Source organism: Leishmania infantum, chromosome 22 (assembly GCF_000002875.2).
Source record: "Leishmania infantum JPCM5 genome chromosome 22".
Taxonomy (NCBI): Eukaryota; Euglenozoa; class Kinetoplastea; order Trypanosomatida; family Trypanosomatidae; genus Leishmania; species Leishmania infantum.
Genome location: NC_009406.2, coordinates 616,919 through 644,135, shown reverse-complemented (window position 1 = coordinate 644,135; position 27,217 = coordinate 616,919). Strand labels below are relative to the sequence as shown.

The window sequence follows — 27,217 nt, the reverse complement described above, 5'->3', positions numbered from 1 at the left end:
TCACAACCGCTCTGGTGCACCCGTGTAGTCGACGCGGCACACAAGAAAGCTGCCGGGTATGTTGTAGCCCGCGGAGTCATTCAAGGACACCTTGCGGAATCCTTTATGAAGCATACGCAGAGGAATGATGGCCTCTGCGAGCAGCTGAGATGAGCTGCACCTGTTGTGGTCGTAGACCTGGAGCACGAGGACCGACAGGGACCACCGATGTACCGTCCATATCCACTCTGTCTGCCCCGCTCCGCGCCAGACAGGGTGAAAGCCGTTGTTATGGATTGTGTGCGTGCTCTTTGGCGTGCTGTCCACGTCGGGGCCCTCGAGGAAAACTGTCACAAACGGATCGGCAACCTCTGAATTGCTCGCGCTCGGCAGCGAGAAGCCTGAAATCACTTCCACTGTCAGCGACCGCCAGTTCTCCGGGACGGCCACATCGGGGCAGGTCACGGGCCGCAGGTGGTCTGGCTTCAGGAGGTACCCGCAGCAGCCGTTGTCGAGGAAAAAGCAGCGGTTGAGGCGCCAGCCGAAGGTATCGCTGGACTGCCAATTGATGGCCACCATCTGGAAGCCAGACGCCCAGTAAAGCAGCGGACTGTAGTTGCTGCTGTCGATGCGCGAGCCCGCAGGGAAGACGCGGCTAAGGCACGTGTCGTTGATGCGCACCAGCGCGTCGTGGGCCTCGCGGGCGATGGCCTTCCCCTTCCTCTCTGAGTACGAAGAGCAGTGGTACGGCTGCTTGTCCTTCAGGTATGATAAGTCCTTGACGTCGTGGCACTTGCTGGACTCGATGGAGACAAGGGCGGACAGCTTCGCTGACACCCGAACCTCATCCTTCTCGGCCTTCCTGCAAGTCTCCTTCATTTTCAGGTAGTCGGCATTGTTTGTGCTCGCCACCGAGTCCGTCTCGGTTGCGTCGTCGTCTTTGTCAACGCGAGGCTCGCGGGCCGGGAAGTCGCCGCGCTTCGCTTTCACGAGAATTTTGTTCTTTAAGTTGTTGGGTGAGAAGGTCATGGTGGGCTTCTCGTTGGAGCCCCACGGAGGCCGGAAGAGCAACGAGCCCAGTCCTCCTTCTAGAATCTCCGCCATTCTATCCTGCTGCTCCACCGAAGTATGCACCTCCAGTGAGAGTATCACGGGGTATGCGGAAGCGGTAAAGGCGTACTGGCGAATCGTCTTAACGCACTCTTCGAAGGCTATACGAGAAGTGCGGGTGTAGCCGTGGTACACAATCGGCTCGCCCTGAGGGCCGTTCCAGCAATCAAGCTCCACGCACCGGCACCCGTCGAGAAGCGCCTTTTTGTACATCTGGGAGGAGGATTTGCTCGTGAGCTGGTCCCCGGTGAGGTACGTGTTGTGTGAGGAGCTGATGAAGTAGCAGCACATGATCTGGTCCATGTCGTGGTAGACGTCCGTCAGCTTCTTCTTCTTCACCGCGGAGTCGAAGTAGGGACTCATAACGTACCCGACGAAGTTATTCTCCGTGATGCCGTCGGTGCCGACGCAGCCCATAAGAGCGAGCTTCTCGTTGAGAAACTCGGCATCCCAGTCCTCGCCTTGGATGTCGCATACAAAGCTGGCGAAGGTGTCGCGAGAGATGGTCTGCTGGCCCCCCGCCAAATCCTGGAAGACGTAGCCGAGCTCCCTGAAACTCACGGCGTTCGAGTACACCTTCGCAAACTCGGAAAAGGCGATGGTGTGGCGATTGTCGTCCTCGAAGGGCTTCAAGATTCGCTCTGTCAAGTCCTTCGAAAAGCTGAGCCCCTCGACCAGACGCTTCATCTCGGCGTAGCTCAAATCGCCGCTATTGTCTTTGTCGTACATCATCCACACCTGCATGATCTTGGCAGCCGTGGCATCTGGCGCCACCTTTGATGTGTTTTTGTTCGACAGGAACTTGTCGAGCGCGGCGCTTGTGCTCACGCTGCGTTTGCAAGAATCGATTAGGAACTCATCCACCTCTTCCCTGCTGCAGTGCAGCATGCTGCGCAGTGCCACTCGCAGCGAAGCAAAAAAGAGGGCAGATTCATTTTCGTTCGGGTGTTGAGTGGCGAAGTATTTGTCCGTAAGCGCCCTGAGCGCCGGGATGTACGTGGCGGTGCGTTTTTCAGGGTTGCTCGCCGTGTTGCAGAGGACACCCATGTCTGACGAGGGAAGGGCCACACATGCGCACACGCACAACTCGGGCGCCGTGTATGAATGGCGCGCGCGTATCGTATGGCAGTGCTTTGCGGCGCGGTGCGAAGTGGTGGATGCTGCTTCGATGGAAAGTGTAGGCCGGTAGGGGAGGGTGGATACGAGAAAGGCATGGAAGAAGTGCGGGGCAGAGCGCGTGTGGCTGGGAGTGCCCCGCGCACGCATCCCAGTGCACTGCTGGAGCGCCGCTGGCTGCAGCCAGTCACGGGCAAAAGAAGGGAAAGAACTTCTAAAAAGAACGTTGACGCGCAAGGCGGACACGCAGCAGTTGACTGAAAAGAAGCGCGCTGCTCTTCATGTGACTACGCACACCATCGCCATACACCTCTGCACCGAGAGTGGCACAAGCACGCATATACGCGGAGGCACGCACCAAGTGGTCTCTGCCCTTCTGGCGAAAGGCAAAGAGAAAAAGGTGCACACGCAGAGACAAAGACGCATGCATCCTCTCCCGGCGTCTCGCCATGCTCCACCACACCGCAACTTCGCTACGCTGCGGTGGAAGAAGGGTGCGTGGAGGTGCATTCTCGGGCACGTGCGGCAGTCCGCTCTCAAAGGCACGCGCGACAGGCGTAGGACATGTGCGGCAGTCCGCACGTGGCACATGCTAGCACAGGCTGAAGCCCAGTCTTGCAGTGCGCACAAAAGAGAACGTCGATGGGCCGATTCGGCTTCCCGCAGGTGTCACACGCCCACATTTGCGCCTTGGCACGGCACTCGCAGGCCGAGTCAGGACGCCCTCTCCTGCAAGCGAGGCAGTGCGCGCTCCAGCCGTAGTTCCACTGACCACACAGTGCACCGTCGTCCGTCTCGTGAAGGCAGCGCCAGACGTGGCTGAGCGGCGCGGCACCGGCCGACTCATCCTGCAGCAACGCCTCCATCTCTGGGCGAGGGAAATGGCACCGCTGGCAGTGGTATCCTGTCTGCAGCTCTGTGTAGTCGCAGTGGGTGCAGCGAAACAGGTAGTGTTCATTCACCCGCTGCACTGTGTCACAGTGGAAAAATGAGCCGCTTGCAGAGATGCTGGAGGGCTTCACCGTGTGTGCGCATAGCATGCAGTGCCGGGAAAAGGACGGTGAGTAGAGCACAAGATCGTCGCGGGGGTGGGGGCACTGGCACTTCGGGCAGAGGTGTAGGGAAAGTGTCTTTTCATCTACGGTAAGTAGAGTACGACGCAGCGAGTGCAGGGAGACGCGGGCGTCGCAGCCGGCACATGTGTACGTGTGGTGGTGTTCGCCGGTGCCGCACCTCCCACACGTGAGGCGGCAAGGGTGGTTAAGGGCGCCGCAGCCGCATTTCCACGGCACAAACGACACGCGCAGCGCACCAATCCGTCTCGGCGTTTTGCAGGAGCGGCACGACGACCAAATGGAGTAGTTGAAGTCGTCGCAGTCTACACAGTGCCACAGGTGCAGGTGCTTGTCCGGGTTCGGCGAAAAGCACTGAGGGCAATGCAACCCGTTGCCCTTGTATGTGCCGTGGCAGTGGGCGCACTCCACCGTGCGCTCACTCTCCTGGCGCTGCTGCTTGCAACGGGCGCAGATACAGCCTGCGGCCGTGATGAGTCCACCGCACTTATCGCAGATGCAAACGTTGGCGTTGACGGCGGCGGCCATGCGAGGGTTGAGGCATTCGCACGAGCAGGACTGCGTTTTGCACGGTAGCTTGTGTGCAGCGTGGCACTGCGGGCAAACCCACGACACGCCTGACTTGCGTAGGCATGATGCGCAGCGCTTGGAAGTGCAAGGGATCACCTCCCCGCATCCGCATGTCCACCAGTATGCGGCTGCGCCACCGATTCGGAAGTGGTCCAGAGCACGGGCAATGACGGGATTGCTGTGCAGCTCGACCCCACTCACGCACCGCTCGCGCAGCAGCATCCTCAGCACGCGCAGCAGCTGCTCCGCCTCTCCCTGTGCTTCTAGTCGGTGATGCTGCCACAGCTCGGTCAGCACTGTGCCGACCCCGTCCAGCAACCACAGAAAGCTGACGGAAGTCTGCTCATGCAGAAAGGTGCAGAAGCTCCTCACTAACTGTGTCACCTGCGGAAGAGGCAGCGCGCTCACTGCAGCGGCAACAAGTCGAATTACTTGCCGAAACCCTTGTCGGTCAACCACGACTGCATGGCCACGCTGCGCGCACAGATGATAGGCTTCAAGAAGGCGCCAGTGATCCCCCTCAGCGGGTGGGAGTGTCAGCGCTCCTTTCAGAAGTAACACCCAAACAGCGCGCAGATCCTCCGGGTTGCGCCCAAAGAGGCGGAGGGCGTCGCCGGCCACCGTCTTCATTCGTTCCCACCCAGCCTTCGCGCTCCTGGGCGCCTCGCCTGCCGCTGTTGCATCAAGGAGTGCGCCGAGCAGCCGTATGTAGAACGAAGCAGGCAGCTTCGTCTCGGCCGCAGGCACAGCCTGCAGAAGCGTTTCCAAGCAGTCGTGCAGGTCAAAGCCCCGCCCAGATTTCGCGTACACACGGGACCACTTGTTCATCAGCGTCGTCCAACGCACAGCGACAAAGTCAAAAGAGTCGTTTCGGGCAGCGCCACAACGCAGTGACGGCAGCAAGACGTCGTGGAGGAGACTGTGCATGGAGGCGAAGGTTCGCTCGCTGAAGAAGTTGTCGTTACTGAGCAGTGCGTGCGCGCACCGCTGGAAGTGCGGCGCGTCAACAGCGGCCGCGTGCGTGCGGAAAGTGAAGACTAGAATCGCGCGAAGGATGTCAGGCGTGCAAGGGAGGGAGAGCAACGTGCACGCCACGTCTAGCGATAATTCTCGACTGTGTGTCAGCTCCTTGGACACCAGCAAACCCGCGTTGGGGCTCGCAGAGGTGATGAGGTACACGAGACGCATGTCGTCGAGGAGGTGGCGGTGCTTCAAGGGAAGCTCGAGCACCCGCTGCGCATCCGCTTGATAATAGCGAACGAGGCGCCAAGCGGCATCGACGCAGCGCCCCTGCATCTCGACTAGGTGCCCCCTGCACGGATTCAGCATGGTGCGCTGCTGCAGCAGGTCGGTGCTCGCCGACAGCGCGTCGAACAGCAGCGTGTGGCCCGTCGCGAGAGACAGCAGCGTAGGGTGGGTGGCGTACCCGAGCAGCAGAGCCCGAAACGGCACTTGCAAAGGGTCCCCAGAGACCACATTGCCGATGGAAGCGCTGAGACTCATCGGCACGCGTGTGCGGTCTGTCAGCTCGCGACTCCACAGAGGCGAGTCGCCGTCGTGCAGTCTCCCTGTGGATCGGTGATGCGGCAGTGAGAAGCGGTGGGAGCTAACGAAGACGCGCCTAGAGCGCGGCAGTGCGACAGGTGCGCGCATCAGCGTAGTTGAGGGAAACGCGCCAAGAAGTCATCGGTCACATCAAGAGGGAAAAGGGGCGTCAACAGGAAACAACGCAAACCTCTCTCCGCTTGGGCAGACCTGCGAGCTGTGGAAGAAGCGGAGAGGAGCAGGAGAAGGGAGGGAGGGAGGGTGACGAACAGAGTCTCCTCCCCAACACGCGGCAGCTGGCACTGAAAATGACCCGGTAGAGAGTAGGCGCAAGCCTGTTAAGGCTCACTCGGTGGTGTACGCCTCGATGATCACCACAGCGGACGATGGAAGCACAAGAAGGGGATATTTGCAGCTGAGCCGCACTCGTGACGAAGACGGCGAAGAAGCGCGCGGTAGTGGAGGTGGAGGGGGCAGCGAAACGAGAGAGAAAGAGGACGACACAGTAGACGCACTAGCAGAGACGGAATGCACACCAGTGCGGTGCGTGCAGCAAACCTCGGCCGTCTGCATTGCACCGAGGGCAAGAAACGCGCAAGACCCTCGCAGCGGCTTTCCCGTGCAGACTGGTGGGCGCACTAATGCTTCGCTCGGAGAGCATTGCAGCTGATCGCCGGCAGGAAAAGGCCATCTTTCCCGCACGCGCACGCTTGCGAGTGGGCACGTCAATGTGCTCTGGGTGCGTGGGCATAATGTTACACACGTGCACCTCCATGCGAGGTGGGTAAGGCGGTTATTGGAGGGTGAGAGTTGTGAGCCGTTTGTGGAGGACACGTTGCTGAAGCCTCATGCAGGCTCAGCGAAGTCGTCGCATCGTACGAGGCAATGCAGAAAGAAAAGAAAAAGAGAGCGGATAGTGTCACAAGCGCCCACTCCAAGCATCCGAAACCGACGCCGTGATAGGAAAAGGAGGGGGGCCGCGAGGGAGGAAAACACACCCGCTGACGCATTCTCACAGAAGTCGCGACGCTCTCCCAAGGAGAGAGCGGCGCACAAGAGAGTAAGACACTCGGGTTCAGGTGCACGTTGATAGGTAGATGCGGAGGCGCCAATGGAGAGAGACGCATCCGCCGTCATTGATGCACTCATGAGTAGGGATGACGGCATCGCGTCACCTGCGCACGCCGACGCTCACACCGGGCAACGCCAAGACCAGATGCATGTGTCACAGTTGCCTCGCCGCCAGTCGTCCACAAGGGATGCCACATTCAGCGGCGTAGTGGCGTCACGGAACGGGTGAGGTAAGATACATCTCTGCAGGAATACCTCTCCCTCACGTCCCTCCGTCACTCTGTGGCAGCCCCATCACTCCGCCTCCCCACCCCTTCCCCTTCGCCACGTCTTCATGAGAAAGAAGAAGCCGGCAATCGCAGCCACCTCAAACATCCAGGCCGTCACCATGAGTCCAAACGACGCAGCATAGTCGTAGCTGTGGCCGGCACTCCCGTGAGGCAGTTTAACGCACATGCCCTGATTGTACGCATCTGATAAACGGCCCCAGGAAATGAGAATGGTGAGACACGCCACGCCGTCGACATCGAGTGCCACCAACGGCTTCTTGAAGACGCCAAAGGCGCTCAGGACGAGCAGAATGAACGCAAACGACGGCCACAAAGATGGAGATGACGGCGAAGGCAGCGGCGCCACCCATGGCTGCCGTGATGCCGAACTTGAAGCCCGACATCACGGCGTGCGTCCCGCACATTTTTTTCCAGCCGAGCATAGATGCTCAGCTTTCGAAGCCGGTGTGATTGCGTGGCTAGAGCACGTCCAACGGCGTCGCCACGAGCACAAAAAAAAAATAAGAAACTGCAGCACGGCCAGCGCCGGGGGCAGATATACCGGAACAAGTTCGAGGAGTCGGGGCGGGCACTCATGCGGCGGTGCATGGCTCTCGATAGCTCTGCCGACCGCCTTCGTCTTGCTGAAGAGTACGAGACGGTGGAAAGAGCGCTGCGCACAAGCCTTCTCGGCACATACGCTCACCCCCGTCTATCGCTTCAGATATGCGCGAGCGAGTTCCGCGTGTGCGTATTTACTTCGAACGTGTTCCTGGTGGGGCTCAGCGTCGTAGCAGCAGTAGCAGCAGCTGCTGCTGCTGCAATAGGGGCAGAGAGGCAGAGATGGGTGTGACGGTGGTGGCGCTAGAGAGAGGGAGTGTGAGTGCTCAGGCGCGCACGACGCTGAACGGCTCGCTCCACTTTTCTTTCCTCGCTCGCGGATGCAGAGAAGGTGCAGGGCGTTACCGCGAAAAAAAGACGAGAGAGAGGCGGCTGCGGTAAGCTGAGTGTTTCGCTACAAAGTAGCGGTCGAGCGATGACTGAGGTGCCAAGCAAGGATGGCAACACGACTCCGAACCTGCTAGCCCAACACCACAAGACACGCACTCGCAAACACGGTGACTCGTGCGCCCTGATGAGCAGTAGAGACGACAGTGGGAGGGAGAAGGGCGGGGTGGGAACGCGAAAGTCCCCACGCCACCGCAGCTGTTCTATGTCCTTGTCATCCCGGAGAGACCTCGGACCGGAGCAAGGCACCGCCACATCAAACGGCGCCCTCACCGCCTCATACGCCATCTTTACGTGCACCCAAGCTTGATTTCAATGTCGGGCACGGGTAGACATCGTACATGCGTCGTCGAGTCGCAGCCCTCCACTGACAGCAGCGCTGACACGCACGCCACACGCAATCCGCTAAGTCCTTTTTTTTTTGCTGCTGTGTCGATTCTGCGTGTTTTGTACGGGAGGAGGGGCGACGGCGGCACCGCTACGATGCGCAGCGAAGTGCGGAGCACCAAGACGTGCGTGCCTGCACACGAAAAGACGAAGCCGGAGGGCGATAAGGACGACGAGGGTGCTCACATCGCGTCCCGCGCAACGCATCCATCCGTCTTCACGTGCGACAGAAGAAGACTCACGCGACAAGCAGCTGGGCAAAGTGCTGCAGCCCACATCCCCTTGTGTACGACAGCAACTCAGTCTTGTGCTCCGGCGAGAGGTTCTTCTGCAGGACACCCTGCACCAAATCCTGCACAATGTAGGGGGCCGACGTGCTATCGGGCAGTTCTCCCATGAGCTTGAAGAACTCCTCGGCACCGTGCAGCAGCCGCGCAGCCTGCGCTGCATCCCCGGGCTGGGGTGTGCAGAGTTGAAGTGTTAGGAGCCGTGCGTGCTCGGCCGAGCGGCGAGCAAGTTGATCGCGAAACAGCATCAGCGCATCCAGTGTCTCTGACTTACTGAGAGAGGAAGGTGAGGAGGCGGTGCTGGCCGTGGCGGCGCAGCTTTCCCGCAGCATCCCAAGCCAGTCCTCTGCTGCGGCTGCCACAACCTTCACACTCGCCACACACCACTGGAGGAACAGGACAGACTCCCAGGAAGCTGCGGCCGTGTCCGCCACAGCCGGCAGTGCTTGATTCTCCACAATCCCGAGGAAGGCCAAAAGCGCCGGCTCCACACATCTGCGCCACACCAGTTCCGCCCACGAGCCGCGCAGGAGAAGTAGCGAGTTGAGAAGACGCCGCTGAAACGCCTCGAGCGAGCGCACCAAGTGCAAACTGCACGTGTAAAGCGGGAACGATGCGCGGCCCGCCCCCTCCATCAGGAACGACCGCCTCCACAGCCGCGCCGCGCCATCGCGCAGTGCGGTCACCGCCATGTCCGCTCCACATTGGGCGTATAGCTGGAGCACTTCCTCCGCCAGTAGGTGTTCCACGAGCAGCTGCACCGAGTCTCTGCACAAGCGCCCCTCTGCAGACGCTACAAAGTCCAGCACGGCGTTCACGGTGACCGCAACGTAGTCCTTGTGGCGCGACAGCGCCGAATCAGGCCGCCAGCCGTAACACTCCTGGAACACAACCACGGCCGTGGCACTGAGGACTACCTGGCTCACCGACTCTAGAAGACGGAGGGCAGCGTCGCTCTCGCTGTCTTGCAACCTTGACGTCGCCCACTGCTCCGACACGATGCGCTGCTGCCGCTGGAAGCACTCGATCAGAAAAGAGAAGAAGTGCTGCGGTTCGTGAACGGCTGCCGTGTCACACCCCGCGCTAAAGTGGAAGCGCAGCTCTTTTTCCAGAGGTCCCACGACAGAGCTCATGTACGGGGAGAGCAGTTCACGGACGGCGCTGTCGCCGGTGTGCACCGCATACCATGGCAGCACTGGCGCAGACCCACCGCCTGCTGCGACTGCTACGGTGGTGGAAGAGGTGGCAAGGGCCAGTGAGGTAGAGCGTGTAGCCGGAGGAGCCACCACAGCAAGTATGTACGGAAGCAGGTGAACGTACGCGCTGCGCAGCGCACTCGACGCGTGCTCATCGCGAAAGTGGGGGAGGGAGAGGGCCGAGGTGAGAGGCGACAGTGCCTCGGCAGCAAGCTTTGCCGGCGCGCATAAGGGAGGCGGTCCCGACGTGCTTGGAGCACCTCGCAGCGATGCGATGGGCTCGCGATCTGCGGCGCGAGCGAGGCTGTCCAAGTACGCTGACGAACTCGCAGTGAGGGCCTCCAGTGATAGGGATTGCTGCGAGTCAGCTCTTGACGCGGGGCTCTGATGCCTCGTCGCGGACGCCCACTCGTTCCGCAGGCGGGCCGCGCGCTCCTCCTGCTGCTCTGCCTTGCGCTGCCTCATTCGCTCCACATTTGATTCTGCCGTCTGCACACGCTCCACGCGTGCGAGCACCGTGGGGAGGTCACTGTATGGATTTACCGTGAGCTCATCGAGGATGGCATCGAGGAAGCTGTCCTCGTGGCAAGAGGAACCGTACAACATATGTGAGAGAGAGAGCGGGTGAGGGAGTAGAAGACAGGAGACGCAAGACGATAATGGCAAAGTACGAAGGCTTGAAATGGAGCTTGTGAAGCCACACCACGCAACGGCCTGCGCTGCGTTCGAAGACGTCGTGCGCAGTGGCAGCAGAGAGAGTCGAAGACAGAGGGATCAGTGTAGCGGAGGAGAGAGAAGGTGGAGGGAGAGGCGAAGCAGAATTTGTTCCCCTACCTCCGCAGGTGGGCTTCCGCCTTGCCCAGACGTGCGCACATACGTCGTCTCTTCTATGCTGAGAGGTGCGATTCTATGTGCCCGTGAGGGCAGGGGGAGTGGTGGCTCTCTGCGACACGCAACGGAGCAGCCGGGAGAAAGTGAGGGAAGGTGGAAAAGGCGGTGCGCACATGTGAGGCTCCACGAGAGGAGAAGCGCAGCGCTCACAACTGCAGCCGATAGCCCGGCGTGATGCGACGGGCAAGGATGTAGGAGTAGAGTTTGTGGTGTGTCGACGCCCAAGGTAGCGAGACGATACAACAGCATAATGGTGTGCATGCTTGCTAACACACATGCGCAAGAGAGGGGGGCAACAACGGATTATAAGCGCCTCAGCGTTAGTCGTATGTGGTTGGCGGGTGGACATGGCAGATGGTGGAAAGAGGGCAAGGCGGAGAGCGAGTTGGTGCGCACAGCAGCAGAGCGCAGCCAAGCGACAGCAAGCCAAAGGAGAATGGAGATAGAGAGGGGTCAGACGCTGCGTGACGCCACCGCGGAAAAAAATGTGACTGCCTGCTGGGCTTTAGCCCCGGCGTCGAAATCGCCGATAAAGACAATTCGGCAGCAAAGAGGCTCACCTGATTCTCGGCCGACCAGCGGCACGTACGGTGGCAATACCTCGCCATAGTCCACCTTGCGCTTCACCGTCTGCCAGCGGAACTGAACCTCTTTGGCAGAGTACGAGCCACCGCTGCCCTCGTCGTCCAGAGCGCTAAAGTAGCCCTTGCTGCGCCACACATTCTTGAGTAGTTGCCGTGCTGCGGGACTGAAGAGAGCCCGGCGCAGCAGCTGTGTCGAGAAGACCTTCCCTCTCAGCTCGAGTGTGAAAAGTCGCAAACCCAGCTTCTTCATCTCGCCCGCCTCCTCCTCAGCAGCGGCGTTGCCACCAAAAGCGCCGATCACTTTTCCTGCGGCGGCGTACGCGCCCAGGAAGAAGGAAGCGACATTGTCAGCGGTGAAAAGACCTTGGCGGTAGACGAGCGAGTCGAAGGCGAAATACCCTTCATTTGTACAGTACACACGTACGTGCGGGTTCGACTCGCTGGCGAACTCCTTGATGCGCCGCACCCAGAGTCGCATCATCGTCGCGTCGATACGATCCGTGTACTCCCAATTATTGATGAGGACCACGTTGGCGCCTTGAATGGGGTCGCCGCGCAGCACGTCCAGCGAGTCGAGCGCGACTTGTTCACCTGTCGTAACCGAGAGCAAGGAGGACGCGGCGATGACCATCACCACCGCGTCGACCTCTACGCACACACGAAGCTCGGGGAGCGCATGCAGGGTGGCTGCGATGGGGACGGGATCCGCAACGCCTGTGCACTCTACAAGCGAATACCCGCATCCCTGCGCGTGTGCAGACTGTAGCTCCGCAACGAGGTCGGAGAGCAGATTGCAGCACACGCACCCACCGGAGAGCGCCACTACATCATTGCCACGAGCAGATGTGGAGTTCGTTGCGCCGGATGGCTGAAAAGCGTGAGCGTCGATGTTATCACAACTGATGTCGTTCACAATGATACGCACCTTCTCCTCACGTGGGAGGGTGGGGAGAAGGCGCTGAAGGATAGTGGTCTTCCCAGAGCCCAAGAAGCCTACGAAGACGCACACTTTCAGGGTGTCGTGTATCATGGCTGCGCCGTGGAGTAATGACAGGGTTCAGCATCACTAAATAGCACACCGCACACACACGAGCGAAAGAAGAAAAAGAGTTCGAGAATCCTGCGCGACGATGAGCGCGGGGATGAGGGAGAGACAGGGGAAGAGAGTGGTGGCATGCGACGTAGTAATCGAGCTCGTCCCCTCGCGTCGCGCACGGCACGCACGCACACGCACATACACACACGCACGCAAGAGGTGAAGGAGGTGGAGGACAGACGTAGAAGAGTGCATCAGCATGGCACCCACCCACCCCTTTCCTCTGACTCTCCGTTTCCTCCATGTGCCTAAGTGTGTATGTATGTATGTATGTGTGTGTGTGTGTAGCAAGGAGACAGAACAAGACTAAGAGATCGGCATCAAGCTGTCTCTCCACCATCGCAGAAGTGCCGATCTCTTTCGCCAGGACGTACGTGCGAGTAAGACCGCGCGGCATCGGCGTACACGCCGTACAGGGCAAAAGCGCGAGGAGGGAGAGGTCTGGGACGGGAAGGGTCACGAAGCTCATTCTACAACAGCGAGTGCTGCCACCGCACGTCGCCTCCCCATCTTCGTCGTCGTCGGCCCTTGAGGGGGCCACAGCATCGACCTGTTGCAGTCCGTATCGAGGCCGCGGTTTCATTTGTGAATCTACTACTGCTTTTTTTTCCTACATTGACTTACACACGCACGGAGAGAGTGAGACGGCGCATCGGCCGACAAAATGCGAGAGGAGTTAGAGATGAAAGCAAAACAGATACAGCGCATTGCCATGCGCCTGTGCAGAGACATGTGCACCACACGCGAGCACGCGCAACAGCCCATTCATTCGCGCATGCTCGCTCACGCACACACGTCCAATACGCATCCCCCCGTTTGCCTGTGGATTTTAGCTCGTTAGATACGAAGGGATATTGGGAGAGGACGCATACGCACAGCCACACTCTTCTTCCTACAAAGGTCTGACGGAGGGGGTGGTACAAGAGAGCGTGTCAAACAGAGGAAACGAGTCTTCAGGTGCGCCTTAAGTGGAGCAACTGCACCTTCTCTCTCTGCTACCCCTCCACCTCCTCTCCTCCCCGCGTGCAGAGTCACGCATAGAGAGTGCACTAGTACGGGTTTTTGCGGTCCTCATCGTTGCGACGGTAGCGGTACGGACGGTAGTTGAGGTTGTTCTCCACCAGCATGAGGTTGCGGTTGCGCTGGGAATACCAGGTCATGACCTGGTACATGGGCGTCCACCACGGCAGGTACCACGGCTTCAGCCACTTCTCCTTGATGTGCAGCCACTTATCCACCACGTACTGGTGCTCCACGTACACGGAGAGAAACTTCAGGTTGGGGCGGAAGTGATCGACCGGGTTGGACCAGAAGTCGCTCGTCTCCGCCACCTCCAGAACGGGTTCACGCTCAGAGGACATGATAATGACTTTCAGTCGTCTTTTTCTTTATTATCTGCACGCCTTGTGCTTGTCGATGTAATGAGGAGCGGATAGCTATCGCTAACCGGGCGAAAGAACTGCTCTGACATGCGGAGTATGTCATGCGCAGACGCGTTTGTATGTGGTGGTGGTTGGGGGGGGGGGAAGCGGGCAATGGGTGGGGAGATGAAGAAAGGAACATGAATGTGCAGGAGCATGTGGACACGGAACAAAGGGCAGTAGCGTCGGGAGAACAGCGTCTCGCGTGTTTCCCTCATTTCTGATCAACATTGCGCAACCCTTTTCCGAGTCTTCCGCGGCCACCTCGGAGGGCGGGGTCGGGGCCGCACGGTGACAGACTTTGGATGGCGCGCTTCACCACGGCAGCGGTCTTTCCGCCGCACTTCACGTGAGGTGATCGCCATCCATGAGCCTAGCTGTGCATCACATATTTCTTCTCTGTTTTAGAGCACTGACAAAAGGGAAAAAAAACGCACGCACATGAAAAAGGGCACCGTGACAAGGAGAAAACGTCCACACGCACACACACACACACACAGGCCCACCCCTCAGGCAGAGGCAGATGCACGAGGTGATGAAGACCACAAAACGGAAGAAGGTGGACTTCATGCAAGAGATTCAAACAGACAACAAACAGAGCGCACCAGGAGCGACAGTCGTGCACGCCCGCCCCTCTCCCCACTGCCCTGCGACACACATACAGAGAGAGACAGACAGACAAACAGCAAGACGGAAAAGCAAAAGAAAAAAGCGGCGAAGCGAGCGCACTTCATACAACGGCCATCCTCCTGAGAAAGTACAGAAAATAAAAAAAGAAAACGAACACGAACGCGTCGCCTCGCACGCGCACGCGTGCTCTTCCCCCTCCTCTCCCTCTCCCCGGTCCCTCCCGGCCCGGTGCAGAGGGAGAGAAGGGCCACAGGTGAAGCCAGAGCGCCGCCGCCGAGTTCTGCACGAGTGGCCAAAGGAAAAAGGAGCAAAGCAGCAGAAAGGAGAAAGAGGAGAAGGCGCGCGCAGAGCGGCACACATACACACGCACACATACCTTGCAGGCTTGTACGCCACGAGCGTAGCCCCCACTCAGCCACACACACACACCATCCCCCTCTCGCACCACACATGCGCCTACGCGTACACAAGTGCAAAGGTATAAGGATGCCCAATGCACACGATGGAGCCTTTACATGATTAGAGAAAAGAAAAACGCTGCGGAGCCCCCTCGCAACTGCTCACGACCTGCGCATGTTAGAGTTGAGGGGGGCCGCAGGGAAGGTACCGCTGCTTGCGCCGCCATTGCCGTACGCAATGGGGCTTGAGAAGTTGTGCGAGTTGCTATTCACCTGCGTCACCGCCTGCGCGCTGCTAGGAGTGACGGACGAAGCTGCATCCTCGCTAAGACCGTAGAGAACGCCGTTGTTGGCCACCGGTGCGGTGTTGCCAAAGCTATCACGCAGCAACTTGAAGTAGCAGTGGCCCGTGAGGAGCGAATCGCTGCCGGCCTGATGCGCCGTGCCGAAGCGGCGCAGCTTCAGGCTCTCCGCTAAGTAGTCCAGTCCAAAGGAGTGGGACACATCCGTGAAGCGCAAAAGATACTTGAGGTCAAACATGCTCGGGAAGAGAGCATGAAGGGTTTGCAGGAACTCCTCCTCCTTCTCCGGAAGATCCTTGTTGCACACCACCTTGATGAGGTACCCGAAGTCGTAGCCAGCGTGGAAGGCAAGCCAGCGCACGTTGGAGTTGAGCACCAGCCCGCTGGAGATGAGCAGTTCCGCAAAGTGCGTCACCTCGATCCCGAAGTCGTTGAAGTAGTCGAAGTTGATGCCGCCATGCCGGAGAAGCTCAATGCTGTCTTGCGCGTAAACGTCTTCCTTGATGCTGAAGCGGAAGTTGAACTGCCAGGTGGAGCAGTGCTCCGGGACCTCGCCCTTGTCGTTCAGAAGGGTGATGCCGAGCTGAATGATCTTGAGGAGGTTCACGTTGCACCGCAGCGTTTGGTAGTAGAACTCGTGCGTCGTCTTGAAGCTGCCCACCGGCTTGGCCACCACTCCAGGGAATTCCGTGTCTAGCGACACGAACGGGTAGTCCTTGATGAGAGACCGGATCGTGGCGAACTCCTCCTCGAGATTGTCAGCCCAAACGTCTCGGATCATTGCGGACTTGCTAAGGGACGGAAGCCGCGTCTCCGGGTTCCATGCCGGCGTGTTCGCTGTCATTGTGTACGGCTGAGGGGTGTGCTTGGACGTCATCACTCTCGCTTGCGTTTCTCTGCGCCGCTGCTCCCTTTGCTGGACTCCTTCGTCAGCTGCAGTCGTCGTCGCTAATGCAGACCCCCTCGAAGCACAGACACGAGGCGGCGCGAATACCCAATACGCCAGCGAGATCAAAAAGGGCCTTAGGTTTGATGCAGGGTAGCGGGGCGCAAGATCGAGCTCGGTGGGCGGAAGAGAGAAAGAACGGGAAGGGATGGATGAGCAGGGCGAGGCGATGATCTCGAGACACCAGCGGAAGTGCAAAAGAGCAGCTGGCAAAAAGAGAAGAACAAAACTCGCGTCGTGTGCAAGTCTCTGCACAGGCGTGTGCCGTGTGGAGGCCATGCCACGGGAATGGAGAGTAAGCAGGGAGCACGAGGAGAGCATCGGCAACAAAGAAGGCACACACACAAAAGGCAGAAAGACAAGGAGAGACAAAGAATGATGTCGAAAACGATGAGCATGACGCATTCCAACACGTGTTCCCAGCTTGGCCTAGCGGAGAAGTTTCCTATTTCTGTGGGTGAGTATACCGATCTGATATCCCTACACTCGCGCTCTCGATTCCTCCTTGCGCTGGCAAAGCCATCCATGAGAATTTTGTTGCTTTCAAGTCCTCATCGGGTAACACTACGCACGGATAGGCAGACTTACGCATCAACCTCCCCCCTCCCCACCTTTTCCGTCACCCTAGAAATCCCTGCAGCGATGGATAAGCAGTGGGGCGGTGTGTAAGCAACGGCTTACATCGACTCGATTCCTCGAGATCTGAGGAAGACGTAACGGGGTAAAGGGAAGATAGACGGTGTGTGGCGCATGTAACTGGGGTGGTGCAGAGAGTACGTTGACTCACTCCTCATCACCAGACCGCCTTGCAATCACCCCGCCCGCTGGCAGCCTTGTCGAACGCATTCAAAAGAACAGGCACCTTCAACTACTGCAGCGCATGGGGGGTGAGAGAAGGGAAGGAGAAAAGAGAGTAAAAGGCGCGACGTTGATTGAATGGAGTGGAGGTAGGGAGTGGGGTCAACCAATTTGATGGGAAGAGAAAAGGATGAGGCGAGAAAGCGAAGACAAGTAGGGTGAAGGGGGCAGCGGTAAAGCCAGCGGGGGTACTGGACAGCCACAAGCACGCGCGTGAGCAGCGCTCGGTATGCGACGCGCACCTGCATGTGCTGTGGCACACAGCAGAGAAAAAGAGCAAGATGAAAAAATAGCGCGCGAGGCTGGCCCTATCCCTCTCCCCTGTCGTCCGCGAACGATGGTTCAGAGAGCGTTCACACCCACGCGTCCGTATGCATCGGGATGGATTGCAGGCGCTGTAGAAAGAGCTGCTTGGCAACGCGGCGCTTTTCTTGCAGCACAGCCACCGATGCGCACGCACGATGCGGGAGCACGCCAGCCACCAAGAACGGGAGGGGGTGGAGTGCGAAGGCAATAGGTTAATGTAGGGGGTCTCCTGTATACGCGCAGAAAGGCAGAGAGGGAGCGAGCAAAAACATCGGCATGCGAGCACTTCCAGGGGTGTGAGGGGTGGCGGGGAGGTGCCCTAAACATACAAACAGAAGGAGCAACAGTGAGATGCAAACTATACATCATGCGTGTGAGCACATGCACAAACGCGGTAGACAAAACACAGATACATGTCACAGAAGCAACGGCGCGCCACAAGAACTCTCCTCCAGTCACAGCCAGCACATGACTAAATCATTAGTTGGGTGGCCGGGATTGGTGGCCGAACTTGCCCAGCACGCGGAAGGTCCACTGCATATCGTCCGTGTCCACCACGAGTGTGCCCTCGATTTGAGGGATGCGGGAAGAGGGGTGCACAGAGATCTGCACGTTGGTGGCCGTGGCGGCCCCTCGCTGTCCAGGCACAAACGGAAGCAGCACCCCGTGTGCGGGTGACACAGTAAAGTCCTTGGAGCTGTCAGCCGTGAAGTACGCGAAGAAGGTGGAGCGGTAGGGAAACACGTTGTACAGGTCAAAAGAGACTGAGGTGCTCTCCTTGTACTCGCCGTACAGCACGATAGTGTCGTCGACGGGCGCCGGGGTGGACTCCAGCTGCACTCGGTACTGCCACACGCCGCCCTCCGCACTGCGCAGCACCACCCACCCTGACCCGACGAGCGGCCGCAGCGGGGCAAACTTGAGGTTCAGCTCGAACCCGTCGGGGTACGGGCTCGGCATGGTCACGCTACATGACACACTCGCCCCCGCGGCAGCCGCGTAGGACTTCTGAGGGTCCACCTCGAAGACCACGGAGAAGGCGGAGGCGAGACCCGGCGGCAGCCCAGGTGCGTGCACGTACATGGTGTCGTTATACTGCGTGCGAGAAGCGCAGCGCAAACGCAGAGATGGTTGCGTCTGTCGGTACACGCAGCAACCCTCGATTGGGTAGGTCCACGTGACGTCATAAGTCTTGTCGCTGCGCCGCACCGCCGGACGAACCTCAACAACAGCGGCATGGCGCTTCACCAGAGAGGGTCTGAACGTCACGACAAGGGACACGGAGGCACCGGTCGCCACCACCCCGGTCGGCACCGTGTGCAGGGCGAAGGCCGTCGTGTCTCCGCTCAGCTGTACCTCTATCGCGGTGTCTCGCTTCAGGACATTCGTGAAGGGCAGCAACAGTGTGCTCGTCGTCCCGACGTCGCAAGTGCACGTCAGCGTCTCTTCTGTCAAGGGAGCCGTGCCCGTACCGACACATCTGTAGCGCCAGCATCCCAGTTCGGGGTTGCGCAGTGTCACCACGGCCGTCTGCTCGACACCAACGCAGCGTGGCGTAAAGACGAGCTCGACAACACTTTCCGAGTGTGCCGGCAGCACGACCCGCGGCTGGCGCACCCCAAAGCACGCCGCGTCCGTCGACTCCACCGTCAGGACCGAGCTCGCGTCACCTCGGTTGGGCAGGCGCACCTGCATCACCTGCGACTGGCCAATGGGGGTTGGCGGGAAGGGCAGGGGCTCCGGCTCCGCCTCCGTCACTGTCATGTGCAGCTCATACCAAAACTCACCGGCAGCCTCGCTCACCAGGGAAAGTCGCCCCGTCGACTCGCCGGCTTGGGTCGGCACAAAGAGAAGGCTGTAGGTGGCAGCAGCTTTGGGTGCCAGCTGGAAGGTGTTCGCGCCGTACAGCCCTGCGCCGTATCGGTGGACCTTGAACATCAGTGCAGAATCGAGCGGGTTCGTCACTGAGACGTCCGCCACCATCGCCGTCCGAACGTTTGTGCGGAGCTCGACGAGGCCCTCCTTCTCCGGCGGGGCCACGTGCAGCTGCACCGCGTACCATACATATCGCCCATTCGAGCCCGTGAAGGTGACGCGGCCGGAGTAGTCGCCGCCGACGGTGGGGGACACCTTCATGGCAAAGCGGCGGCTCGACGCTCGTGGGATGACAAGCGACGGCGACTCGCCCTCGCAGCACGCCAAGTCCGTCTTCACAAAGTACGTCGTGTCCTGACTGCAAATGTTCGGCACCATCATCTCCAGTGTCTCGTGATCGCGCGCTCGGCAGTCCAGCGTCAGGATGCCCTCGGACAGGGGCGCCTCTGCGGTGCCCACGAGGGCATAGGTGTGCTTCTGCCCAGTGGAGCCGTTCAGCAGCACGAGCGTCGCCGTCTCCTCTCCGCTGATCCACGACGGGGCATACTTGATCGCGTACTCCTTTGACCGTCCACTCGGCACGCGCACGTCGTGCGGCCCGCTGAACTGTGCGGAGCCCTCGAACGTGGCGGTGAACAGCCAGTCCTCTGTGGTGCTGTAGTTGCACAGCGTGATTTGCTGCACGATGGTCTGGCGCGCCGGACACAAAAACTGCAGCTCTCTGCGGTCTCCTTTCGGCACGCACTCACCGACGATCAGCAGGAGTCGCACATCGGCCTCCGATATCAGCAATGCATAGGTGCGGTACACCCCGACGCACTGCGGCTTGAACGTGAAGGTTATCGGCCACGTCGTTGCTGGAGCGGTGGATGCGAGACACGAGCTCTGACTGGGCAGGAAAAAGGGGTTGGGGCCCTCCATGCGCTCATTCACAAAGTGCACAGCGTAGCGAGCCCCGCTAAGTAGACGACTGACGTCGGTGTACTGGGTGCTGTGCGCGCGATCCTCGTAGAACTTTACACAGCGCTCGAGCGATGCGTTGCTGCTCTTGACGTTGAGTGTAGACGTGCAGCTCTCCCCAAGCTCCACACGCAGTTCCAGGTTGGTGTCGACCGGCTTGGGCCATCCGCTCGTCGCCTCCACAGCCCACGTGAACTCGCCCTCCCACTCTTCCCAGAAGGTCAGCACCAGACGGTACACACCGCGTGAGAGGGGCGCGAACGAGAAGGGCAGCCGTGTCGGCTCGCCGCGGCGCAGCGAGAGGACCTCTGTGGAAACTGTGAAGGGAGCATCGTGCTTGTGACGCCAGAAGGACGCGTCGTCACCACTCAGCCACGGCTCGGCAGCTTCGGGTGTCGATGCGGCGTCCATCGTCTTCGCCGCATCCGGAAGACGCATCTGCGCCACTCGAAGACTCACCACGCAATCCTCGGAGAAGGGGTTGGTGATATGCAGCTCTGACTGAAGGCACTCGTACTGCGGTGTCTCCACGTACAGCGTCTGCAGCGGCTCCATCGTTGGCGTGGCCTTGAGCTGAAACACGAACGGTACCCGCTCCGCCGGCGGCACCTGCGAGGAGCAGTCGACCAGTACACAATGTCCACTCACTGGTCGCCGCGTGCGCGGAAGGATCGACAGCGTCACCTGTGTCGAGTTTCGCGGCGCCACAGTCAGCTTGTCGGTGTTCGCACGGAAGAGCGGGGCATCTGGTAGGAGAACGCAGTATTCGCGCGGCTCAGGGGACGTGTTTTCGACGGTGACTGTCTCTGTCAGCGTGGTGAGGGCTCTGCCGTGAAAGTGCACGGGAACGGCGTTGATGAACTTTGGCAGATACACGAAGAGGTGGGTAAGGAGGAGCACCATCTGCGTTGCCGACGCAGATACGAAGGCATCTGCAAGAGGAAGTCCTGCAACCCCCAAGGTTTGCAGAAGGTTCAAGAGAACCGTGGCATTACCCTCGCGGCTCTGTTGTGTGGCCGAGGCGATAGCCTCGCGCACCTGGTACGCCAAGAATGGCACGTACGTCAGCACAACAACGATGAGCGCCTGCGCATCGCGTAGATCTTCGAAACTCCGCGGCGACATAGCGGATAGACTCTCGTGAAGGTCCTTGTTGTCGCCGGTCGCGAAGACCTCGACACAGGCGGCCACCCAACGCAGGAGCAGCGACTCCTCCTCGCTGTAGATGCTACTTCGGCTCAGCGAACGTTGCGACAACGACGAGGACGGCCACCCGCGCAGAGCCGGCGGCACCGGAGTAGCCGCTGTTACACGCACCTGCGGCACGTAGAAGAGCCTTAGACACTCGCGCAGCACGGCCATCCACGACGCAGTCGCGCGCCGCTGGAACGCCGACTCCAGATCCTCACTTTCAACGATGTCAGAGAGTTGCTCCAGCGCGGATGGGGTGTGCGCGGCCGCATGCTCGACAAACGCGTCGAAGGGAAGCAGGAACGGCAGCTCCACATTGGTCAGGCACCCACCGCAGGAGCACACGTGCTGGATGAGTGTGTGAAGGGTGCGCAGCTCCTTTGGCGTTGTGTTCGAAGAAGCGGGAGGTGTGGGAGTGCCGGCCGCCTCCGACGGCGGCTGCCGCCGCGTCCCGCGGCGGGACGTCCCCTTGCGGTCATGGGCCGTCGCCGTCACGGCGGATCCAGCGCCGTTCTCTTCGTTTGCACGCTTAGAGGTGGTCAAAGAAGACTCCAGAGCCTCGTTACGTCGAGGCCGCTTGCCGGTGAACTGATGTATCATGTCGCCAACAATCCCGCCGCGAGTCGCCTGAAGCGCCTCCACCACATCCTGCACAGGAGTGCGGCACACAAAAGCGTTCCACCACGCCGTCAGCCACGCTCGCTCCGCCTCCCATTGAACGCTCTCCTCGATCATGTTTACCAGGTCGTGCTGGCCATCACGCGCGTCATCCAAGGCAGCCGGGAAGGTGCACACTAGCGGTAGCTCCGCACCCACAACGGATTCGTGGTCTCTGGCCCAACGCTTTAGCACGTGCGAGCTGTCGTTGCCCTCGCCGGCGGCAGCTGCCGTGGTGGTGGTGGGTGTAGTGCGAAACATGTATGACAGAAAAGCCTCAGTGGTGATGACTGAGTTCACGGCGCCGCCGCTGATGGAGATGTCGATGTAGCCCCCGGCGTCCGTGTGCAGGCGGATGGCAGAGCGCACCGAAATCGGCGTGGGACTGCAGAAGGTAAAAGTGACAGGGAGGGTGGACCGCAGCGCGGCACCCATGGAGTCGCCGTCGGGGAACGACACCCGCAGCGGCGGGTCGCAGGAACCGGGATACTCAACGCGCACGGCGTCGTAGCCCTCGTTGTGGAGCAGCACCGTCGTCTCCACCGCGACACCGAGCGGCACAACTGGGAACACCAGAGAGGTGCGGTCGCTGCGCACGCGTGGGTTGGTGGCTGAGGCGCTGATAGTGCAACACGCGCACGGCGCCCCTGTAGGGCTCTCCGCCTCCTCCGTCTTTAGTAGCGCGCACACCTGCAGCCGCCCAGCGCTCGTGGGCAGATACGTGATGGTGACAGCCTGCTCCTCCCCCACGCCCAGGACGCCGCGATGGGGCTCCAACAGGAAGCTTGGAGTTCCTTCCTCCGTCTCCAGCCGCCACGCGACCGGTCTCGGTCTCGTCAACGGCGGCGGCATCCTCAGATCCCCGTGTCGGACGAAGACCACTCGCGGCGGCGGGCGCTGGCCAACCACCACGCCGGGAAATAACACCGTCCTCGCGCTCAGCACAACCGGCGGCACCAACGCGGTGGCCTCCACAGTAAACGGCGGCAGCGGATGCACATCATCTGCGCCAAGTTGATGCCAGCGAACAGGGCAGCGCTGCGCCGCAGCAGCACGCAGAGGGTTGAATGAAAGACGAAGTGTGTACTCCGACAACGACGGCACCACGACAGTTGCGGTGGCGACACCGATCGACGTTTTGCGGTCGGCCACAGTAAAAGAGTGCAGAGACCGCACGCGCGACATAAGACGCGAGCGCTTTGTGTCATCCAGCGTCGCAAGTGACATTACGCTGTCCACTACGTCTTGCTGCCCTTCGTCCTCCAGCACAGGCGAGTCCAGCGAGTAGTAGGTGCACGACTCTAAGTTGACACGCACAGCGGCAGCCACGTCGCCGCCATTGCGCAGCGTCACCGAGCGCGACTGCGGGCAGCCGACGTAGACGTGCCCGAAGTCTAGGTGCGCCTCAGCCTGCTCCTTGCCATCCAGCTCCACAGACAGCGGTGGCGCCACAACGGTCGCCTCCACACGTGCCACCAGCGGACGCCGCATGCCAGAAACATGGCACTCTACCATATGCACCGCTGCACCTGCCACCGCATGCCGCACACGCACCGTGAGCTCCTCCGTCTCACCAACGCAGACGCGCCCCTGTGACGGCGACACCGTCAGCCATGCGGGCAACGCGCCAATGGAGAAGTACGCGTTCGTCCTGCCTTTGTTGGTAAGAGGGAGCGTCGCTAAGGCGGGGACGCCGGCTGCGATGCGCCCCAAGGCCAGTGTGCTGGACACAGCAGCCGCCTCCTTTGAGGCCGGGGCTAGCGGAGGCGTCTTGAGAAGCGAAGATGCGCCCCACGCACACCTCGCCGGCGCCACGCTGCCAGTCAGCAGCAGCACCTTGTCCTCCGTCGCCCCCACCACCTCCAGACGAGCCTCGCAAGAGGCCTGCGATGTGCCGGCGGCAGGGCGGAAATAGAACGTAGCGCCGCGTTGCTCGCTGGCGTTTAGTAGTCCAACCTGCGGCTCCACCTCGAACTCGCATGACGGCGCCGGGAGATGCCAGCGATACGCCACGGCGCAGTTGCCCTTGTTCGTGAGTGCCACCTGCGCCGTGCACACAGGCTCCTCGGCCTGCCCCGTCAGCGACAGCAGCACCTGCGTCTGCGAGAGGGTCACCTCTACTGGCACCACATCCGCCTGCACCGTGAAGCGCATGTAATGCTGCTGGTTCACAGTGACGCGCATTACCTGCTGGAAGACCTGAACCGTGCCAGAGCAGATATGCACGTCGAATTGCGCCATGCGCTGGGCCGGCACAACCTGGCTGGCAGGCTCCACTGTCACAGGCCCTTCCGCCTCGGTGGGCACGCCCACCTGGATGCTTGCCTTGGTACCGTTGTACACGAAGAGTGACAACGCTGCATCAGCATGGATAGTGACGCGTCCGAAGTTCAGCAACTTAGACGGCAGCACAACGTTGAGCACCTCCATCGGTGTCAACTCGCGCTTGCAGTCACGACGCTCCTGCGGTGTTGTCGGGGCGGCATAGAAGCGCCGCTTTGCCAAAGAATGCACATCGAACACAGGTGGTGCAACGTGGCCACTGCGGTAACTCTGCACCGCTGTATCTTCCGCCATCAGCACCGCCGCGGGCACCTGCCTGGGGAGTGAGGGTGGTGCCAGCCCCTCTGCCGGGATCATACCGAGATCCACCGCCGCTGGTACCGCGACCTCGTCTTCCGGTGCTGAAGGGGGAGCAGCCACTGGCGCCTCGGCGCCTTCGCGGTACAGCGGCGTGCCCCGCAGTTCCACTGCGCACGTCACCGTATCGTTGGCGGTCAGCGTGAGCGTCTCCACGTAAGGCTCGAGGCGGCGCGGGCGGAACTCCAAGCGCAACGTGGCACTTCCGCCAGCGGCCACTACGCCGCGCGCCGGTGTGACGGAGAAGTGCGGCGGGCATTGCAGTGCGTAGCGCATGGGAAGGTGGGCCACACCATTCGTGAGCGTCAGATTCGACTCTTTCGACCTCCTCAGGACACAGGCACCGAAGTCAACGACGGAGGTAGAGAGACGGACGAGGGTCTCGCACGACGTGCCCACCATCCGGAAGCTCTGCGTCTGCTCCGTCTCCACAAATAGCAAGGTGAAGAGGGCCTCGTACTTGTGAACCTCAGCGGTCTCAGCAGGCGCACTTCTCGGGGTGGTGTTCCAGCCGGTGCGACGCAACTTCAGCTGTGGTGTAAACAGCGCCTTGACGATAAGGCGTCCCTGCGGCGGTAGCCGCCCTTGGGTGGGCACAAAGCGGAAAGGCGCTGCTCCGCCTTCGGAGATGTCGTGCGCGGAGCGTATGGCAAAGCTGATCGCCTGCGACCCGCCGTTCACCACCTCCAACTGATGGCTTGCCTTGTTGCCGTCAAACGTCTCCGGAAACTCCACCGAGACCACATCCTCGTGTGTCTGCGGATCGAAAAGACGGCTCCGACAGTCCACTACCTCCGCGCTCACCTCCAGGAGAGTCGGCAGGCGCTGCCCGTTCATTTCCACTGGAATATGCCACGTGTGCCGACCAGGCGGCAGCGGCTTCAGCTCCAGCGTGACAGTCGTGCGGCCCTCTGCCGGCGCCGTAACAGCGGTGCTGCTCAGCACTACCCCGCACGCCGTACCGCCACCCCTCTCGTCTCCCTCGTCCAGCACAAACGTGACGGCAGCGTCTTTTCGGCCACGATTCACCAGCGTCAGCGTGCGCATAGGGCACGCCAGCTGCTGCTCCACCTTGCCGAAGTTCACTGTCGGAGGGAACTCTATCAGCGGCACGCGGCACGCCGTCAGCGGCACCTCGACGCGGCCGCCGTCGCTGCTGAGGATCACCAGCGCATCCGCGTAGTCCTGCGGAGCGTGGGTGGTGAACTCAATCTCCACGGTGTGTGCCAGTCCAGGTGCCACACGCACCGAGGCACCGTTGACGAGTCGGAAGGTGCCGGGGTGCCGCGCCGGCTTCACAAAGCGCAGTGTCAGTATCTCGTCTGTGCGGTTGCGCACCTCGAGCGGCATTACATAGGTGGTATCTACATCGTAGTTAATGAACTCCGCCGTCAGCGGCGTCACCTCCATCCGCGTCTTCGGCGGTGGTGCAGCAGCAGGCCTGTTCGATGAGGCGGGGAAGAAGGATTTGAGAGACTTTTTCGTCTCTCCGATGCTGTGAGCGCCTCGCGACGCAGCGCGCTGCGTTCGTGCAGAAAAGACTGGCATGAGAGCCTATGTTTCCTCGCCGTGGTCCCTCTGCGCAAAGGCCTGCTTTTTCTCGACCGCTTCGCCGCCTGCGAGAGCGCTGCCCGTGTGAATGGCAGACGAGGGAGGAGAAGAGGGGTGGGGGAGGCAGAAAGATATCGATGGCGGGACTTTCGGAGTGCGGTGGTGGAGAAAGAGCTGCACAACCGAAAGGAAAGGGCCGGGTGGTGAAGATATGCTGCACCGCGTCTGTAGGCGAATAAAAGCGAGGTGACAGAGAAGCGGCGGCGCGGCGCAGCGTCTTTGCCCGGGTGCTGTTTGTGTGATAGCAACCGCCGCCCCTCTTTCCCCGGCGAAGTCCAAGTCGCTAGTCAAGACCGCGCAAGCATGAAGAAGATAATGGCAGCGTGCAGGCGCGTTGTTCGACACGCACGCGCGCACACGTGCACGACGAAGAAAAGACGGCCGAACGTTGAGAAAGGGCAAGGCGCCACGGCGACGGTAGAGGAACATGGAGGGGAAGGGGTCCTGTAAGCTGAAGAGAAGACGGTGAGGCGACGGGGGAGGAAGACGACGAGTGCAACGTGTCTTCACGTCGCGTATGGAAAGAAGGAAAGGGGAGTGAGAGTTCTCTGCGAGGCTTCGCTCTTCAGCTGCGGCACAGAAGGGCAAGCGGCAGAAGCAAAGAGACATCAGCGGTAGTCTGCACGGGTCTGCCAGTATGCGCCCCTACCACCTTCCCGCCTCACGCCCCCTCCACCCATTCCCCACTCCCCTCCCATCGATACCACGGCCGTGTCTCTCACATGTCTGCTGCGCATGCGAGGCGGTTGCACCGCTGCCAAACCCGCCTTTACAGCACACACCCACATACGCATGCACACGCACATACAAACATATGCGCGTGCGGGCTTTCTGCACTTTCTATTTTTTGAAGGGGTTTGTGTTTAAGCGGCGCATGCACGCATTCATCCCTCGCACAGCTTCCGTGGGCGCGCGTCGGCCGGCCATGCGCAGACAGAGGCAAAACTTCAGCCGTTGCACGAGCCACGGAGAGAGACAGTGGTGCATGTGGGATCCGGCAGACGAGCGCCATCTTTAGTCGTCAAGTTAGAGCAAAGTTGCCTCTTCTTTAGCGTTTCACTCTCCCAGAAGGCAAGCCGACACGCGCAAACACACCTCACCCACCGCTCTTGGAATACAGCTAAATCGTGCTCTTCTAGGAGAAACCATCCTGCTATTGAATCGGGCCACGCGTCCAGCGGGCTCTTCCTGCCCCTCCCCATCCCTTCTGCGCATGCGTGCTGTGCGATCGGCGCCAGAC

General features: G+C 60.5%; 7 protein-coding genes across 7 annotated transcripts; all 7 read right to left on the bottom strand.

Annotated features, from left to right (window-relative positions):
• On the bottom strand, window positions 1–2,355 carry LINJ_22_1530 (putative phosphoinositide-specific phospholipase C; the record flags this gene model as incomplete). Its single annotated transcript, XM_001465631.1, has 1 exon — window positions 1–2,355. One exon carries the CDS (start codon window positions 2,353–2,355, stop codon window positions 1–3), a length of 2,355 nt encoding a protein of 784 aa, XP_001465668.1.
• Window positions 2,356–2,741: 386 nt separating this feature from the next.
• On the bottom strand, window positions 2,742–5,501 carry LINJ_22_1520 (conserved hypothetical protein; the record flags this gene model as incomplete). Its single annotated transcript, XM_001465630.1, has 1 exon — window positions 2,742–5,501. The coding sequence occupies one exon, from the start codon at window positions 5,499–5,501 to the stop codon at window positions 2,742–2,744; it is 2,760 nt and encodes a 919-aa protein (XP_001465667.1).
• Window positions 5,502–8,366: 2,865 nt separating this feature from the next.
• Window positions 8,367–10,217, bottom strand: LINJ_22_1510 (conserved hypothetical protein; the record flags this gene model as incomplete). Its single annotated transcript, XM_001465629.1, has 1 exon — window positions 8,367–10,217. The coding sequence occupies one exon, from the start codon at window positions 10,215–10,217 to the stop codon at window positions 8,367–8,369; it is 1,851 nt and encodes a 616-aa protein (XP_001465666.1).
• Window positions 10,218–10,955: 738 nt separating this feature from the next.
• On the bottom strand, window positions 10,956–12,116 carry LINJ_22_1500 (hypothetical protein, unknown function; the record flags this gene model as incomplete). The annotated part of the gene is made up of 1 exon (XM_001465628.1): window positions 10,956–12,116. The coding sequence occupies one exon, from the start codon at window positions 12,114–12,116 to the stop codon at window positions 10,956–10,958; it is 1,161 nt and encodes a 386-aa protein (XP_001465665.1).
• A 1,115-nt stretch (window positions 12,117–13,231) lies between these two features.
• Window positions 13,232–13,543, bottom strand: LINJ_22_1490 (conserved hypothetical protein; the record flags this gene model as incomplete). The annotated part of the gene is made up of 1 exon (XM_001465627.1): window positions 13,232–13,543. One exon carries the CDS (start codon window positions 13,541–13,543, stop codon window positions 13,232–13,234), a length of 312 nt encoding a protein of 103 aa, XP_001465664.1.
• Window positions 13,544–14,793: 1,250 nt separating this feature from the next.
• On the bottom strand, window positions 14,794–15,810 carry LINJ_22_1480 (putative CCR4 associated factor; the record flags this gene model as incomplete). Its single annotated transcript, XM_001465626.1, has 1 exon — window positions 14,794–15,810. The coding sequence occupies one exon, from the start codon at window positions 15,808–15,810 to the stop codon at window positions 14,794–14,796; it is 1,017 nt and encodes a 338-aa protein (XP_001465663.1).
• A 1,713-nt stretch (window positions 15,811–17,523) lies between these two features.
• LINJ_22_1470 (conserved hypothetical protein) lies at window positions 17,524–25,914 on the bottom strand (the record flags this gene model as incomplete). The annotated part of the gene is made up of 1 exon (XM_001465625.1): window positions 17,524–25,914. The coding sequence occupies one exon, from the start codon at window positions 25,912–25,914 to the stop codon at window positions 17,524–17,526; it is 8,391 nt and encodes a 2,796-aa protein (XP_001465662.1).
• Window positions 25,915–27,217: the final 1,303 nt, after the last annotated feature.